At 44.5% G+C, this 18,662-nt stretch overlaps 1 protein-coding gene across 1 annotated transcript in view; it reads right to left on the bottom strand.

Moving 5' to 3' along the window:
* Positions 1 to 3,774: 3,774 nt before the first annotated feature.
* Positions 3,775 to 18,662, bottom strand: part of LOC311358534 (myosin light chain kinase, smooth muscle-like) — a 23,334-nt gene continuing 8,446 nt past the window's right edge. Inside the window, exons 6-19 of the mRNA XM_084478591.1 lie at positions 18,176 to 18,332; positions 16,141 to 16,331; positions 15,442 to 15,556; positions 13,817 to 13,852; positions 13,340 to 13,430; positions 12,036 to 12,239; positions 9,657 to 9,874; positions 9,098 to 9,221; positions 8,346 to 8,498; positions 8,147 to 8,270; positions 7,727 to 7,817; positions 7,310 to 7,438; positions 6,098 to 6,210; positions 3,775 to 5,883 (exon numbers count right to left, since the gene is read on the bottom strand). Of these exons, the coding sequence (XP_084334717.1) occupies positions 5,746 to 5,883; positions 6,098 to 6,210; positions 7,310 to 7,438; positions 7,727 to 7,817; positions 8,147 to 8,270; positions 8,346 to 8,498; positions 9,098 to 9,221; positions 9,657 to 9,874; positions 12,036 to 12,239; positions 13,340 to 13,430; positions 13,817 to 13,852; positions 15,442 to 15,556; positions 16,141 to 16,331; positions 18,176 to 18,332 (1,884 nt within the window). The 3' untranslated portion in view covers positions 3,775 to 5,745. The remainder of the gene's footprint in view (positions 5,884 to 6,097; positions 6,211 to 7,309; positions 7,439 to 7,726; positions 7,818 to 8,146; positions 8,271 to 8,345; positions 8,499 to 9,097; positions 9,222 to 9,656; positions 9,875 to 12,035; positions 12,240 to 13,339; positions 13,431 to 13,816; positions 13,853 to 15,441; positions 15,557 to 16,140; positions 16,332 to 18,175; positions 18,333 to 18,662) is intronic.

Here is an 18,662-nt window from a genome sequence, read left to right as displayed (position 1 = left end):
GAATGTCGAATCATGGATCAAATGTCCGAAAAGGACCGAGCGGGATCTTTTCCAGTGGCGAACAGAAGCTGCTTGTGGAGGTCTATGAGGAGTACACGCATATAATAACTCGAAAAGGGAACACCGTAACCATTAATAGAAACAGGGAGGCTGCCTGGCACAAAAATCGGCGATCTGTTGAATGCATAAGTAGTATTAAGCGTAACATATTTTAATTTAATATTGACCATGGATTTAAAAGCAGGGAGATAGCCTCGAGTTAACGTGTCAGACTTGTACCCGGTCGTCCGGGGTTCTATCCCCACACAAGTAATAGTAATATAGGAAGCATTACTAGAGAAATCAAATAACTTTTCATGCCATTTATTTTCCATTTCTTTGAATATTCTTAATTAGGTAATTAATCAAATTAATAAAATTAATAAAGGGAATTACAAAATGAAGCCAACGCCAAGAATACTACACATTAGAACTCGGGTCGCACGTAGCCTATCACAGGGCAAGTGTTAGACCATTCACCCAGCCGCTGATTACTGATAACGCGATAATACATAGATTTGTGTAAAAATGTGTTGAACAAATAGCCACAGTAATAATAGGTAGCAATTCATTGAATTATTTCATTTGCGTCATTTAATCTTAGACCCTTAGTGAAAATATACGCTGTTTGTACTTCATATATGTACATTTATGACAAAATTGTGAGGACTGGGCTTGGCGGAACCTTCTGATGGTACAATTGTTGCTGACAGATGGATTTCTCTGAAACACCGCTCAAGTTAGCCTGACATTAACCTGCTCCCGACCAGGTTAGTTTGGTCGGATAAATTGCCATGGTTACTTAGCGGAGATTCCCTTAAGTGACGTTCATGGAAAGCAACTCCAGCTGAAAGAAGCCCGGCTTTATGTTTAGCTTGATGGTTGTTTGGTCGGATAAGTTGCCATGGTTACTTAGCGGAGATTCCCTTAAGCCACATGATTGGAACGCAACTCTAGCTGAAAGAAGCCAGGCTAAGCAAAATAAGCCCGGCTTTGGGTTTAGCTTGGTTGATGGAATACCCCCCTGGTCATACCAAATGGGATATTTTTTAAGTGATTTCAGAATAACGGCGTGTGTAACTCCACATTTTCGCCACCCTTTCAGACGGTTTGGTAACCCAACGTTGGAGTATCAAAAAATAGGTAGACTCAGCACGCTTATTTCAGCGGACTTATAAGCGAACCGAACCGCACCGCTTGGTGGAAACGCCAATATAAGCGAACAGAGCTGCACTGTACCACAACGAACAGTAGCGCACCAGCCAGTCCTGCTGCATGGTGGACTCTTGCCCTCTCTTTCTCTCTCTTTAATACATAAAACAGTAAAACAAAACACATGACAGGGGCGCTCCCCTTTAACAGCCACAACATCTGATGAGTCCCCCATCAGGGTGGTGCTGGGAACAAGAGAGATCCACAACTTAGGATGAAGCTAAAGGTCTTAGGACCATGGGAGATAGGGCCTCTGTGCTGCTGTCCCACACCTATGGAATGCCCTCCCGGACATCTTGAGGGCACCACAATCCACTGCCTGTTTTAAAAAAGATCTTAAGACATTTCTTTTTAGCAGAATTTTTCGTTCCCCCTCTTAGATGTTTTTTTCTTTTTTAAACCTTTATATTTTTAACAAAACTGCTTATCTTAGTTAGTTATTTTGCTTACCCCAAAATTAGATGTTTTTATTCACTTTGTTTTTTTTTTACCTGTAGCCCTTTGAGATCTTCGGCGGAAAAGGGCACTTAGATAAAGAAATATATTATTATTATTATTATTATTATTATAGGTCTTGAATAGGCAACTCGATATCTCTGTTCCTGTACAGGCAGAATAACACGACAACTGGGGAACCACAAAGAATAAAGGACATGACCAAAAACAACCGACCAGGAACAAAGGAGCTGAACTAATATAAACTGGGGAGTGATCGGGGAATGAGGTGCAGGTCAGAAGATGGAGGACACTCATGTGAGGGGAATGAGGGGTATGAGGGCCGGGAATGAGGGGATTACAGGCTGGAGATGTGAGGGTAAGTTTAGGGACATCTGGTGGACAAGGGTGGAATGAACAGTTCACAACACGGACAAAGACATGACAGTCAAGACTGGATGGCAATACACTGAATAAAAATAATAATTCTAATGCCGTGCAGAAACCATGCAGAAAGTACAATACAAACGTGATGGGACCTATCTGGAGGAACCCTTGTTCAACGGGGACGTTCAACCTATTCAAGGTCAGGCTTAATAGAATCAAGACACCAAGGCTCATGTCAAATATTACAAACAATGATGTCCTCTGTCCTGTTTTAACCACCTTCCTTGACCTTAATTGAAAACGTCAGGAAGAGACACGTGGACAGCCTGGTAAAAAGTAGTACTTCATTACCAAGGTTGGAATTTAAATAACGTAAAGTGTTTACCAGTCACAAAAGTCAAACAAAATGACACATTATGAATGGTTGCTCACCCTCCTGTCCACTCACACGTAACCACATGAATCCCAATTAGTATGATTGTATGAAAATAATTGTAGGGCATTTTCATTGTTTGTTCTCCTGATAGTCTGGTGCATTGATTTAAATGTTCTTGCCGCAAGGAATTATTGGTTTATTTTGTAACAAGGACCGGCTCGCAGTATACTATCCAGCTTATTGCATTACTTACTAAATAAATAACTGTCTTACACAAAAAATAACAAGAGACAATTCTTACATTGATTTTACAATCATTTTATTGTTTTCTCTAAAAAGATTAAGCAGTTAGATTCAAGGGTTGGAACTGTGTCCAAAGCAATGGTCTGTTATTTACAGCAGCAGTCTGCTATGTAAGGGATAATGTATAGAACGCCGGTCATTACCAGGAAAATAAGTCCCGACAGGGCGAACCGGACACTGACGCGAAGCAGAGCTGTCTTTTTCACCCTGAAGAGGCTTATTTTCGATAATGACCGTCGCTTATCAACCGAGTACTCTGGGGTTAATAAGTTACCGGTCTACTTGCGGAGTGATACGAAAGACGTGCATCAGAGGCAAAAAAAATCACTTTCCTTGACAGCGGTCATTATATGCGTAGCAACGGTCATTATCGAAAAATAATTGACCGCCGGAAGTCGGGAAGGCCCATGCAATTGAACGGAGCGTTCCACAGCATTGAGAAGAGCTGTGTAATAATCAGAAATAAAATACTTGAAATAAGTGACAGATCATATACAACAAGCCGTCATTATCGTGAAATATCACCTTGAAGAAGTTTATTCTGTGATAATGAGAAGCTTGCTGTACAGGATCCACCTTATTAAACGGCTAACTTAAGAAAACAAAAAACAAGTTTATTGATTTAAAATGCATTGCATTGCAAAAAAATAGTCCAAAGTCACGGTAAACATAGCCATGGCCTGCTGTCATGGAGCTAATAAGATGCTGTTCCGTGTCCTCTGGGGCAGCAGTCCCTGGAGGGAAGGGAGGGCCTAATAACCTCCTGTTTACTGCCGCCCCCCTCAGGGACGTCCACTGGGGGAGTGGTCAGTAGAGGGGGTCCTAATGAGAGCTGAGAGGACAGTGGTTCCCTGGGAATTCATTAGTGATGATTTGTGAAGCTAATACGATAACAGAGTTAGGTAAGGTCACCAGTGTGGTTGGATAAAGCTAATATTACACCTGATGCTTTCATGGAGTTCAGGTCCTCAAACATTGTTTTCCATATTTGGTGAGAGTAAAAACCAGGGGTGTTGGTTTTGTGACAATAAGTTTATTAAGTAACTGAGTAAGTACAGCAACGGTGCTCTCCTATTAGACAGATGAAAAGACGGCTACAATATCAGGAACAAACAGAACCGCAGAGTGACAATTAGCAGATAATATCATATCAAAAATCTGTGCTTAAATAAGTCAAAAAAATAAATCATTCTTTATAACATCAACTGAACAGGCAGTGTCAAACAAAGTGAGTAATACGATCACACCAAGAACACATGTGACATTTCAAACGGGTCTAAACCAGAACTCAAAGCATTTAAATAAAGTCCAGAGCCCACGCAACGCTGGAATATGGCGTTACCATGGGGATCTCATAAGGCATCACAGCGGCACAGGGATGATGTCATACCTCAGGCACATCGGACGACTTCAGATCACAATACACATCTCTTGAGTTAGTCTGTGCTGTAGTGCTGTATCTAGAGAACTTCCAAAGGTTCCATCCGACCTGGGTGGTTACTGGGTTTTATTTTTAAACTTCAAAGGGCTGGACGCCTTGGGAAGGAATGTGCTTGTTTGAATCTCTTGTGGTAGAATCATTAAATAATGAAGTATAACTTAAGCACATCTACTTTCTAAGAGTTTTCCCCAGAAAACGTCAGGTAGGATCAGACACGCACTAAAGACCAGGGGAATCTCCATGGCGATCCAAAATGATCCTTTTGGTAAACTCCTTTCTGCAGGCTAGCTGCTGAACTTGTAGCTAGCTGTATATGTATTCCACTTAGTAACTTTAACCAAGAAGGCACTGATAACCTCATGGGGAAGTGTAGTTTGGCTGACTAGTGTGTGGTCGGTAGAGGACAGCCCATAATCTCCTTTTAAGGAGATTATGGGCTGTTGCTACCCAACTCAAACCCTAGCTCTAAAAGTTCTCACCCCTTTACCATGCTTGAAGAAATAGCTTGAGGTCAATAACTTGGCAATAACTTACTCCATGACTGTATAAAAACATAGTCAACGGGTCAGAAGATGAGAGACAACGGGGTAAGCTGAGAAACAAGTCCTGAAGAGCTAAGGCACTGAGCAGTGAAACATAGAAGGCCTTCATCTTCAGTTATCCCGGTGATAGTCAAACGTAAGACCCGTTATTCATAAACAATCCTCATTCATTTCTACATTTGATTTGAAGGTGATATTTGCAAACCATTTGCTTTGGGCTAAAGGTCACTACCCACAAGGCCACAAAACCCACCCATGATAAGGAGGGTGAATGGGCTGAGGTTGGCTCTGATTGGCTCTGACTGTAGTCTAGTCTCGTCGGGTATCTCAAGAAACAAGGTTTTGCTGCCCCCTGCAGAGTTGAGATCTGGCACAACTTGGGTAGTGTCGGGGGACTAAAACCAGCCATTGGTTACAAAAGCTTAAATGCTATTACCAGTAGTAAATAATGTTGGATTTCCTTTTCTGCATAAATGCAAAAAAAGAAACTTTAATTTCAGCTAAGTGACAGTGCCGTTCATTTGAGAGGTGTTGATAAATCATTCAGCCATTATTCAAATATATGTAACAGACCTCGTTCGCCAAGTGGGCAGGATCAATAAATGGTTACCTTTGGGATGTAGGACACTGGCCTCACACAAGGAACATCTGTAGGCATAACTGTAGGCACACACCAGTAGTCACAACTGTAGTCACACCTGTAGACACACCTGTAGACACACCCGTAGGAACACTTGTAGACACACCTTTAGGCAAACCTGTCGACACACTTGTAGGCACACCTGTAGACACACGTGTTGACACACCTGTAGGCCCAGGTGTGACCATAACTGGCTCAAATAGCCCGCAGCCCAGTTCCCTTGTTGTAGAGCTGGGTGGTGGGCGGATTTGAGCCGGGTGAGTGGGTCTGTGATTCCATCTGTGGTTCAGGTCTGGTCTGATCCCTCAGGAGAGACATGGGAAGACCAGACCTGAACCAGCACACCTTCGTCCCCTGACGGTGCCATAGTTTACTCCTCCTCCTCCTCCTCCTCCTCCTCCTCCTCCTCTCCAGCCATCACCTCCACCAGGAGCTCTGCGGTGCAGGTGGCTTCTCCCAGACTGTTGACCGCCTTCACCGTGTACTTAGCATCATCATCCCCAGACACCTGCATACACACACACACACACCACACACACACACACACCTTTACCTGTCTGTCTACACCCTCACACAGATACACCTGTCTGTCTGCAGAGATAAACACATTCCTCATAGCTGTCTATAGTAATAATATAGATACTAAACCTCATTCAATATGACAATGAAATAAATAAATATAATCAACCAGCTTGAACCAGGATGATATTATGGGATGTCACCTCGGATATGACCAGGCTACAGTTGCCCTCCTCATCATAGTCGATTTGGAAGTGTCGGGTCTCTCTGATTGGCTGATCGTCCTTATACCACACCACCTCCGGGTCGGGGTAACCTAGGAAACCAACAGATACACTTAAACTGGCATTCTGGTAAACAAACTCTCCACTGGTAACCTAGGAAACCAATAGTTGTCACTACTGGTAACCAAGGAAACAACCAGTACTCTCTACTGGTAACCTAGGAAACCTACACTACTCTCTAGTGGTAACCTAGGAACAAACAGTACTCAATACTTGTAACCTAGGAAACTGACAGACTACTGACAGTACTAACTATGGGTAACCTAGGAGACTGACAGTACTAACTACGGGTAACCTAGGAGACTGACAGTACTAACTACGGGTAACCTAGGAGACTGACAGTAATCTGTAACTATAGGAACTATTGTTTAGATGAATAATACATTCTGTAGTCAACTTATGTGTAAAGGGGACATCATCCAACATACTCTCCACTGGTAACCTAGGAAACCGACAGTACTCAAAACTGGTAACCTAGGAATCCAACAGTACTCACTACTGGTAACCTAGGAAACCAGCAGTACTCTCTACGGGTAACCTAGGAAACCAACAGTACTCTCTACTGGTCACCTAGGGACCATTATAACAGTAATCAGTACTGGTCTAATGGTAACTGGTCAGTACTGGTCTACTGGTAACTGGTCAGTACTGGTCTACTGGTAACTGGTCAGTGCTGGTCTACTGGTAACTGGTCAGTACTAGTCTAATGGTGATTGGTCAGTACTGGTCTACTGGTAACTGGTCAGTACTGGTCTACTGGTAACGGGTCAGTACTGGTAACTGGTCAGTACTGGTAACTGGTCAGTACTGGTCTACTGGTAATGGGTCAGTACTGGTCTACTGGTAACTGGTCAGTACTGGTCTACTGGTAACGGGTCAGTACTGGTCTACTGGTAACTGGTCAGTACTGGTCTACTGGTAACTAGTCAGTACTGGTCTACTGGTAATGGGTCAGTACTGGTCTACTGGTAACTGGTCAGTACTGGTCTACTGGTAACGGGTCAGTACTGGTCTACTGGTAATGGGTCAGTACTGGTCTACTGGTAACGGGTCAGTACTAGTTTAATGGTGACTGGTCAGTACTGGTGTACTGGTGACTGGTCAGTACTGGTAACTGGTCAGTACTGGTACCGTCTATCTTGCAGTGGAAGCGTGCTGCGCTCCCCTCCACCACCTCCACGTCCTTCATGACGGAGCTGAAGGTCGGCTTCCCCTCCACCTTCTGCTCGTACTCCAGGCACTCCAGGAACTGGTTGTCCTCTGAACACACACACACACACACACACACACACACACACACACACACACACACACACACACACACACAGGTTCGACACCACACACACACACACACACACACTAACGTGTTACATGAGCAGCAGTGTGTAGAGCAGACACACACACACACACAGTAACATGTTACATGAGCAGCAGTGTGTAGAGCAGACACACACACACTAAAATGTTACATGAGCAGCAGTGTGTAGAGCAGACACACACACACTAACATGTTACATGAGCAGCAGTGTGTAGAGCAGACAGACACACCTTCTGTGGGGGAGCCCTTCTTGGCGCTGACTCCAGCCAGCATGGCCATGGAGGACAGCCTGCCGATTGCACGCACAGCATGGCCCGTCTTCTACACACACACACACACACACGCACACGCACCCACACACACACACACACGCACATACATATTTAAACATACATTAAACATATTTAAGACACACAAAGGACAACACAAAGGTCACCAACACAAAGGTCAAGAGAGAGGGCCTCCTGAGGCACTACACCATCCTTTCCTGTCTACCTGCCATGTCCAGCAGAGGATATACTTCCTGTCTAGCTGATACCTGTTCTGATACTGATACCACTTCCGGTGGAGGATGTACTTCCTGTCTACCTTCCTCCACAGGAAGTTTCAGATCCACTTCCTTCAAAGAATGTAGTTGACTTCCTGTGTACCTGCCACTTCCTGCGGAGGATGTACTTCTTCATCCTCTCCTTGGACAGCCTCTTGGCCTGCATGGTGGTGGTGTCCTGCTTCAGCCAGGGGTGCTCCACGCAGCTGGCACAGCTCAGCCGGGCCCTGGGGGGAGGGGGGAGGTTAGCGCCTGAGGCACAGAGGCACTACTGAATGACTGACGCTGTGAGGGCTCAGCACTTCATGTTCTTCTTCAGCAGGTTGGTGATGAAGTCCTTGGCATCGTCAGAGATCTCGTCGAAGGCCTCGTCCTCAAAGTCCCAGGTGGCGGAGGTGACGTTGGACAGGGTCTCGTTGTCGTTGTCCCCCATGAAGGGAGAGAGGCCGCTCACCCTGGGGGAGAGAGCTACGTCAGCCTGGACCACACTGCTCTACGTCAGCAGCCTGGACCACACTGCTCTACGTCAGCAGCCTGGACCACACTGCTCTACGTCAGCAACCTGGACCACACTGTTCTAGTCTGGGTACAGGTACGCTCAGTGGTCAGGGTTAGGCTTAGGGGCAGGGTTTAGAGGTCAGGGGTTACGGTTAGGGGTTAAGGTCAGGGGTTAGAGGTCAGGATTTAGAGGTCAGGGGTTACAGTTAGGGTCTTACAGTAGTTCTCGTTCTAAAGTTATAGTTATAAATATGATGCCTACCATGTCACATCTCTAGCTGAACATCTGGTTATTTAACCTGACTCTTTTACTGTTTGCTTTTATATACTGCCATAGGGGAGGGGTCAGGGGTTAGAGGTCAGGGGAGTGGTCAGGGGTTAGGGTCAGGGGAGGGGTTAGAGGTCAGGGGTTAGGGTCAGGGGTTAGGGTCAGGGGAGGGGTCAGGGGTTAGGGTCAGGGGTTAGGGTCAGGGGAGGAGTCAGGGGTTAGGGTCGGGGGAGGGGTTAGGGGTCAGAGGAGGGGTCAGGGGTTAGAGGTCAGGGGTTAGGGTCTTACAGGATGTAGCAGATGACTCCTATGCTCCACATGTCTGTAGGGTAGCTGATGGCTTCATAGTTTATGACCTCTGGGGCCACAAACTCTGGGGTCCCGAACAAAACCTTCAGGGTCCCTGCGCTCTCTGGAGGGGGGGAGAGTAGCAGTATTAGTACTTGATACTTAAGTTAAGTTACCCTTTATTGTCCCTTTTTGGGGGAAATTCTTTCTCTGCTTTTGACCCATCCGGGAGCCGGTGAACACCTGGAGCAGTGGGCAGCCACAGTGCAGCGCCCGGGGAGTATTACTTACTACTACTAATAGTATTACTACTGTACTGTACTACTGTAGTGGAGTAGTAATAGTACTGTATTTTGTAGTATTATAAGTGAGGTTTGCTATGGTAGTGGATTACTTCATTATGTATTGCTAGCATTATACTGTAGTGCATGACTAGCAGTCAGCCAGTAGATCTGAACCAGCCTGGCTGGAATGTTCCTTACTCTATTTATAACACAGGGGTAGTAGTTTATAACAAATGCTTTGTATTGGAGTAGCCATATATGAAGGTGTGCAGTACCCAGGCGTCGTGCCAGGCCAAAGTCGATGAGTTTGATCTTGCTGCCGGTCTTGTTGACACACATGATGTTCTCCGGTTTGAGGTCCAGGTGGACGATGCCCTGGCTGTGGATGTAGCTCACCCCATCCACGATCTGCAGCAGGTACTTGATTACCTCTCGCTCGGACAGCTCAAAGTCCTCATCGATGATCCTCTCAAACAGCTCCCCGCCAGAGATCCTGTTACACACAGTATACACAGGTTATACACAACGTTACACACCTTATACACACCTTATGCACAATGTTATACACACGTTATACACTCATTATACACAACGTTACACACCTTATACACACCTTATACACACACCTTATACACACCTTATACACAACATTATACACACACCTTATACACAACATTATAAAACGGGTGGCTTAAATCAAGTGATCTGATTGGTTCCCAACTGTTGTATATTGATCGTATACACACAGCTATGACGCCCGTTCATTTTACGGAGTTCAGTATCACTCCGCGCCTAACTTGAACTGTTGTTTATTTATATATAAATGCAATAGCATAGTTCACTGAAGCCTAAAAATATGTTGATTGATGGAGAGGGTGGAAATGTTGTAAAGCAATAGGCACACGGTGAGTGAACTCGATAGTAGGCTAAATTGCCGGCGAACCGAGCTACCGTCTCTAGCCTAGCATTCTCTCTGAAGGACGCTACAGTGTGTTGCATAGCAACCGCCGTACACTTTGCAGGCAGCCAGGAGGGACTACTTTTTTGTATTTGTTAAAAAAAATGCTTTTCCAACTTTCTAGCTTTTTCAAAATTGAGGGTGTCTATGACTTTAATGTCGCCGTCCCGAAGCGCAGCGGAGGGACGGCGACCCCCTTAACTGTGGTATAATGACCGTATACCACTGACTGAAGTGATCTATTGCTTTTATAAAACGGTTACATAAGTATGGCGAAATTAAAGTCATAGACACCCTATATAGTATAGTATAGTGTATAGTGTAGTATAGTATATATAGTATATATAGTATAGTGTAGTATAGTATATAGTGTAGTATCGTCTATAGTGTATTATAAAACGGGGGGCCTAAATCAAGCGATCTGATTGGTTCCCAACCGTTGTATATTGAGCGTATACACACAGCTATGACGCCCGTTCAGTTTACAGAGTTCAGTATCACTCCGCGCCTAACTCTAACTGTTGTTTATGTATATATAAAAGCGATAGCGTAGTTCACTGAAGCCTAAAAAACATGTTGATTGCTGGAGAGGGTGGAAATGTTGTAAAGCAATAGGCACACGGTCGGCAATTTAGCCTACTATCGAGTTCGAGTGAACTCGATAGAAGGCTAAATTGCCGGCGAACCAAGCTACCGTCTTTAGCCTAGCCTTCTCTCTGAAGGACGCTACAGTGTGTTGCATAGCAACCGCCGTACACTTTGCCGGCAGCCAGGAGGGACTACTTTTTTGTATTCGTTAAAAAAAATGCTTTTCCGACTTTCTAGCTTTTTCAAAATTTAGGGTGTCTATGACTTTCATTTCGCCATATTTACGTAACCGTTTTATAAAAGCAATAGATCACTTCAGTCAGTGATATACGGTCATTATACCACAGTGAAGGGGGTCGCCGCCCCTCCGCTGCGTGTCGGGACGGACAACGCCCCTTAACTGTGGTATAATGAGCGTATACCACAGCCTGTCGTGATCTATTGCTTAAGTATAGTATATAGTGTATTATAAAACGGGGGGCCTAAATCAAGCGATCTGATTGGTTCCCAACCGTGGTATATTGAGCGTATACACACAGCTATGACGCCCGTTCAGTTTACAGAGTCCAGTATCACTCCGCGCCTAACTTGAACTGTTGTTTATTTATATATAAAAGCGATAGCATAGTTCACTGAAGCCTAAAAAAAAGCCTGTAAAGCAATAGGCACACGGTCGCCGGCAATTTAGCCTTCTAAATTGCTAAATTGCCGGCGAACCAAGCTACCGTCTCTAGCCTTCTCTCTGAAGGACGCTAGTGTGTTGCATAGCAACCGCCGTACACTTTGCCGGCAGCCGGGAGGGACTACTTTTCTGTATTCGTTAAAAAAAATGCTTTTCCGACTTTCTCGCTTTTTCAAAATTGAGGGTGTCTATGACTTTAATTTCGCCATATTTACGTAACCGTTTTATAAAAGCAATAGATCACTTCAGTCAGTGATATACGGTAATTATACCACAGTGAAGGGGGTCGCCGCCCCTCCGCTGCGCGTCGGGACGGACAACGCCCCTTAACTGTGGTATAATGAGCGTATACCACGGCCTGTCGTGATCTATTGCTTAAGTATAGTCTATAGTGTAGTATAATCTATAGTGTAGTATAGTACGTACATCTCCAGCACCATGACGATGTCGGACTTGCCCTCGAAGGCGTCGATGCACTGGACCAGCTTGGGGTGGTGCAGGCTGTTCATGATGAGGATCTCCTGCCTCACGTTCTCCTTCTCCTTGGCCGAGAACGCCTTGATGAACTTACCGGCCCACGTCTTCCTGGTGGCCTTCTCCACCAGCTTGAACACCTGGCCGAACTTACCCCTAGACACACAGGTATATAGACATACATCAATATAAACATATAGAATATATGAATATATACATACATATAGACAGAGATATATAGACATGAATATATATACATCAATATAGACATGAATATATACATACATATGCACGTAAATAAATACATAAATATATACATACATGCTGTATATACATAAAAACATATTAATGGTAAATGGTCCTCATTTATATAGCGCTTTTATCCAAAGCTCTTTACAGTTTTGACTGACATTCACCCGAATGGTGAACATTCGAACATTCACCGACAGCGAAGTCAACCATGCAGGGCGACAGCCAGCTCGTCAGGAGCAGTTAGGGTAAGGCGTCTTGCTCAGGGACACTCAGCTAGGAGGAGCCGGGGAACAAACCACCAACCTTGCGGTTACCAGCCAACCCGCTCTACCTCCTGAGCTAATGCCTCCCGCCATTTTAATATAGACATAAATATATACTCATTAGCTCAAGCATCTGGCCAAACCCTAAAACACATGTGGAACGCTCCGTCCACTTGCATGGGCCTTCCCGACTTAACCGGTGGTTAATTATTTTTCGATAATGACCGTTGCTAAGCATATAATGACCGCTGTAACTTATCAACCCCAGCAGATTCGGTTGCTAAGCGACGTCAACGTCTTGGGCGGACTATTTCTCTGCTGATGAACACTACGAATGGTAATTGTGAAAAGACACACAGTGTAAAGTAATTTTTTCGTTTTGGCAAGTAGCCATGTAATAAGCGGGATAATGTATAGAACGTCGCTGGTCAAGACACCTCCGCTTCGCGTCGGGGCTTATTTCCCGATAATGACCGACGTTCTATACATTATCCCTTACGTATATAAAGATAAACATATGTACATAATGATATATACGTAGATATGTATATCTATATCCTCCATATGTATATCTTTATCCTCCATATGTATATATATATATATATATATATATATAAACATATGTATATCTATATACATGTGTTTTAGGGTAAGTTTGGCCAGATGGTTGAGCTGGTGAGTATATATTTATGTCTATGTTTATGTATATATGTATGTATATATATATATATATATCCTTACGTCCCCAGCCTCTCCTCCACGTCGTAGAGATCCTTGACCTTCAGGTCGGGTCTGATGCTCACGTCTCGGTAGTCAGGATCCTTCCCTGAGTCTGAAACAGGACGAGGTCAAAGGTCACTCTTCCTTTGGTCACTACCATTATTACCATTAGTGTCATGTTGAGAGGTGCCTGGTTGTGTTTTGGTGGTGCTGGGTTGTGTTTGGGTGGTGCTGGGCTGTGTTTGGGTGGTGCTGGGCTGTGTTTGGGTGGTGCTGGGTTGTGTCTGGGTGCAGCTGTTTTGGGTGATGCCTGATTGGGTGGTGTTGTGTTTGGATTGGGCTGGTTTGAGTGATGCTGAGTCGGTTGGTGCTGGGTTGTTTCTGGGTGGTGCTGGGTTGAGTGATTCGGAGTTGGGTAGTGCAGGGCTGTGTTTGGGTGGTACTGGGTTGATGGTGCTATGTTGTGTTTCTCTAGGATGGTGCTGGTGGAGTCAGAACCTTCATCCTCCTCCTCAGCCTCATCTTCGTGTTCCTCTGTTGGGAAGGAAAACAAAAGGTTGGATCGCTGCTCAGAGCTTCACAGTGTGGTCAAGAATGTTAGAAAAAAATATTTAATATTAATTTAATTTAATAGAAAAAAATATGTTGAGGATTCATCTCAATACAAAGGCTATGGTCTTCAAGAAGCATGGGCTCTGCGTTAAAGCTGGACAACTGGAGCAGTGGACCACTGGACCAGTGGTCCACTGGATCAGTTGACCACTGGTCCAGTGGACCACCTTGTATGACAACTGGACCAGTGGATTAGCCTGTATGACCACTGGACCAGTTTGTATGACCACTGGGCCAGTGGACCAGCCTGTATGACCACTGGACCAGTGGACCACTGGACCAATTTGTATGACCAGTGGCTGACGTACAACATGACGTAACACACCAGTCTGATGTACAACATGACGTAACACACCAGGAACCTGTTGATCAGGACCTGGTTTACTTTCTGCGGTGCGGATTGTGTTCTCACTGCAGGTAAGACCATCGACTGCACCAGGGACCAGTGGAGCTTTTCCCCAAACCACGTTGTGATAAACACTCACTACGGTGTGTGCTTGTGAAATCGCCTCTAGGTTAGGTTAGCCTAGTTGATCTGCTTAGAGCTAGTCTAGATACGCCTGTTCCAGTTATTCAAGGTTAAGCTAGGTATAGTCCAAGTTAGTCTTGTTTAGCTGGGTTGAGTCTAGGCTAGTCTAAGTTTATCAGGTAGAGTAAACTCCTGGTTTGTCTAGTTTAGAGTCTTGGTTGGTAAAGTTGACTCTAGGTTAAGATAAGTAGACGCCAGTTTAGTCAGGTTTAGCTTGGTAGACTCATGGTTAGTATAGTTTAGCTGGGTTCAGTCTTGGTTAGTATTGGTAGTCAGGTAGAGTCAAGGGGGGTCTAGTTTAGTCTAGTTAAGCTGATAGAGTCTAGGTTAGTCTTGTTTATTCAAGCAGGGATTACGTTAGACTAGTTAAGTTAGTCCTGTTATAGTAAGTCTAGTAAGTTAGCTGGTATCATTACTCTAGGTTAATATAATTTAGTCTTGGTTAATATTATAGTCTAATTTGGCCTGGGTTAAGATTCTATTTTTAGTCTAGGTTGAACTGGTTACGTTAGTCTAGGTCATTCTTAGTCTTGTTTAGTCAAAATAAGTCTAATTTCGCCTAGGTTGGGCGTGTATAGTTAGTCTAGGTTAGGCTGGTCTAGTTAGTCCTGGTTAATCTAGTTGACTCTAGGTTAGGCTGGTCTAGTTAGTCCTGGTTAATCTAGTTGACTCTAGGTTAGGCTGGTCTAGTTAGTCCTGGTTGATCTAGTTGACTCTAGGTTAGACTCTAAGTTAGCAGGTTAGTCCTGGTTGATCTAGTTGACTCTAGGTTAGACTCTAGGTTAGCTGGTTAGTCCTGGTTGATCTTGCTGACTAGGTTAGACTCAAGGTTAGCTGGTTAGTCCTGGTTGATCTTGTTGACTCTAGGTTAGACTCTAGGTTAGCAGGTTAGTCCTGGTTGATCTAGTTGACTCTAGGTTAGACTCTAAGTTAGCAGGTTAGTCCTGGTTGATCTTGTTGACTCTTGTAAAGCAGCTCTCACCGTCGTCTGCGACCAGGCCCACAGTGACAGGGATGGACTCCACGCTGGGTTCTCCAACTCCATAGATGTTGACTGCACGCACACGGAATTTATACTGACGCTCTGGGAGGAGGTTCTACAGACAAACACAAGATGAACCATCAGGAGTCTGGTTCCAGACAACACACGCTTCTCCATAGGACAGGCTCCCAGAGTTTATCTGAGAAGATTGGGTTCTCCATAGCAGAAGGTTCTCCATAAGACATTCTTCAATAACACAAGGTTCTTCTCCGTCAGCACTAGGTTCTCAATAACATAAGGTTCTCCATTAATGCTCTGGTTTGCCCAAACACAAGGTTCTCCATAACACAAGGTTCTCCAGTAACACAAGGTTCTCTGTAACACAAGGTTCTCCATAACACAAGGTTCTCTGTAACACAGGGTTCTCCGTAACACAAGGTTCTCCATAACACAAGGTTCTCCGTAACACAAGGTTCTCCGTAACACATGTTCTCATATATCTGAGAGCTATCATCACACTTGGATGGCCCTTTCTCTTTCTCACAGCTAGGAGGTGCTGTCGTAATTCTTTACATTAACCAATAAGTAATGAATAATTGGCTGATTGCTGAATGAATTAATAAATCCACCAAATCATGAATGAATGCTTTATTTTGTGTCAGGATGTTGCAGGTGGAGTGTGAGGCTCTGAGGGCCGACCTGGACGTTGTAGGAGGTGCTGTTGCAGGAGCCCAGGGCCCTCCACTGGGACTCCAGGCTGTCCCACACTTCCAGGTTGTAGCTCTGGACCGCACTGCCTCCGTCGTAGGTGGGGCCGTACCACGACAGGGTCAGGGTGGAGCGCCGCACGTCTGAGACCGCCGGCACCTTGGCAGGGGGGTCCGGTTTATCTGGGAGGACAGGTCAGTTCATAGGGAGTTAGGGCAACTCAAGTGAAGAAACATTTTAATTCACTGTGTGTTTGTCCCCATAAAGAAAGATGATGCTACTCTTATTTGTGTCGCGCTACAAAAATATATATGTTTTTAATTTGTGTGATTTATTTTGAGCGGGAGAAGAGCAAGACCGTTAAATGAGTTAGTAAGGTTAAAGGATTTTGCCAGTTTGCTAAGACCCCAGGTAAAAGGTTCAGTTTGTAGAAGATAAGACAAGATAATCCTTTATTAGTCCCACAGTGGGGAAATTTGCAGTGTTACAGCAGCAAAGAGCAAAGATGATAGTGCAAATAAAGAAATAAAGACGACAGTAGTGCAAAATACAATAAAATACAATAAGAAAAATATACAAATAATACAAATAACGGACTATGTACAACAGTGCACCTGTATTGTGGCCTGGTGGCCTGTATTGTGTCAGGTGTCCTGCACTGGCCTGTACTGGCCTGTATTGTGTCAGGTGTCCTGTACTGGCCTGTATTGTGTCAGGTGTCCTGTACTGGCCTGTATTGTGTCAGGTGTCCTGTACTGGCCTGTACTGGCCTGTATTGTGTCAGGTATCCTGTACTGGCCTGTGTTGTGTAATTTGGCCTGTTACTACACACCTCCTTCCTACAACTCTTAGCTCAAACTGCTTTTTTAACACACTCTCTCTAGAGGTCTTTGTCCATTCGGAGCTACTGTAGAACCATGGCGTGCGCCGTAGGTTATGAATGAACCCATGAATGAACACATACTATAGTATACTCATATTAATTATATTCTCAAAAAAACACATGTATGTTTCGCTAGATGCCCCTAAACTCAACAATTTAATTGTTGACATTGTTGACTGTGAGGAAATGTAAATGAGCCATGCTTTCTGTCTCTCAGCCCAGTATGTGGTATACATGTGTTGTGTAATCGGGCCGTTGGTTTGTTATGTCCAACACAAGGATGTGCATACTGACTGCCCTGGTTGTTTCCTCCAGTAGTGCCCACAAAAATAAGTGTTTCCAAGCCACCTTACACACTCAGACCTTCCAGACAGAGGCACACTGAGAGTTCTTAATGCTCAGTGGGGTGTGAACACAAAATTCAAACGTGGATTTGTTTGTTTGGATGCACTATTGAAGAAAGTGATCAGCCAGGGCAGTTCATATGCATTTGGTGTGTTGGCCAAAACAAAGACACATCTATGGGAGCTGCCAAACACTCATTTAGAATACTACTATCTGAGGTTAAGCTAAGGGTGTCCCCCCTATGTGTCCCCCCTATGGTGAGCTAAACATGGCTGCCCAAACACAGCTGTGTGCTAGGAACCGGACCATATCCATGAACACCGCCCAGTGTTACAACACTCGCCTTATCCATCACAAGCTGATCCTCATCCTCAAACATGGACATGGAGGCCAGGGTTAATGGTGACGGTCAGGGTTAGATTAAGGTAAAGGTCTTACACACTATGGTTAAGTGGAGGGCAGGGTTAATGGTTAAGGTGAGGGATATATTAAGGTAATGGATTTACTCACTTATGGTAAGGTTAAGGGAGGGGTTAATGGTTACGGTGAGGGTTAGTTAAGGTAAGGGTCAGGTCTTACTCACGATGGTGAGGTTAAGGTGAGGGTTAAGGTGAGGGTTAATGGTTAAGCTCAGGCTTTACACTCGATGGTGAGGTTGAGGGCAGGGTTAATGGTTAAGAGCAGGGTTAATGGTTAAGGGTCTTACCCACGATGGTGAGGTTGAGGGCAGGGTTAATGGTTAAGGGTCTTACCCACGATGGTGAGGTTGAGGGCAGGGTTAATGGTTAAGGGTCTTACCCACGATGGTGAGGTTGAGGGCAGCCTGGCGCTGGCCGTAGCTGTTCTTCAGCTCGATGGTGTAGCAGCCGCAGTGTTCCTGCTGGCCTGAGGCGATGCTCAGCTGGCTGCTGCTGTCACTGCTCTCTATACTGACGCCCCCGGCGCCCTGCTGGATCTGAGCATCAATCACTAGTTAGACTTATGGATCCATATTAGTCATTGATTAGTCTTTACTTTGTTTTAGTGTTTAGTGTTATTGATCATTTGGTTATTGATGAGTATTGATCATTTGGTTATTGATAAGTTATTGAGCATTTGGTTATTGATGAGTATCGATCATTAGGTTATTGATAAGTTATTGATAATTAGGTTATTGATGAGTATTGATCATTTGGTTATTGATAAGTTATTGATCATTAGGTTATTGACGAGTATTGATCATTAGGTTATTGATGAGTATTGATCATTTGGTTATTGATGAGTTATTGGTCATTAGGTTATTGAT

This window comes from Micromesistius poutassou (assembly GCF_964030765.1).
Source record: "Micromesistius poutassou genome assembly, chromosome: 14".
Classification (NCBI taxonomy): Eukaryota; Metazoa; Chordata; class Actinopteri; order Gadiformes; family Gadidae; genus Micromesistius; species Micromesistius poutassou.
Note: the sequence above shows the minus strand (reverse complement) of the source record. Positions and strands in the feature narration are given on the sequence as shown.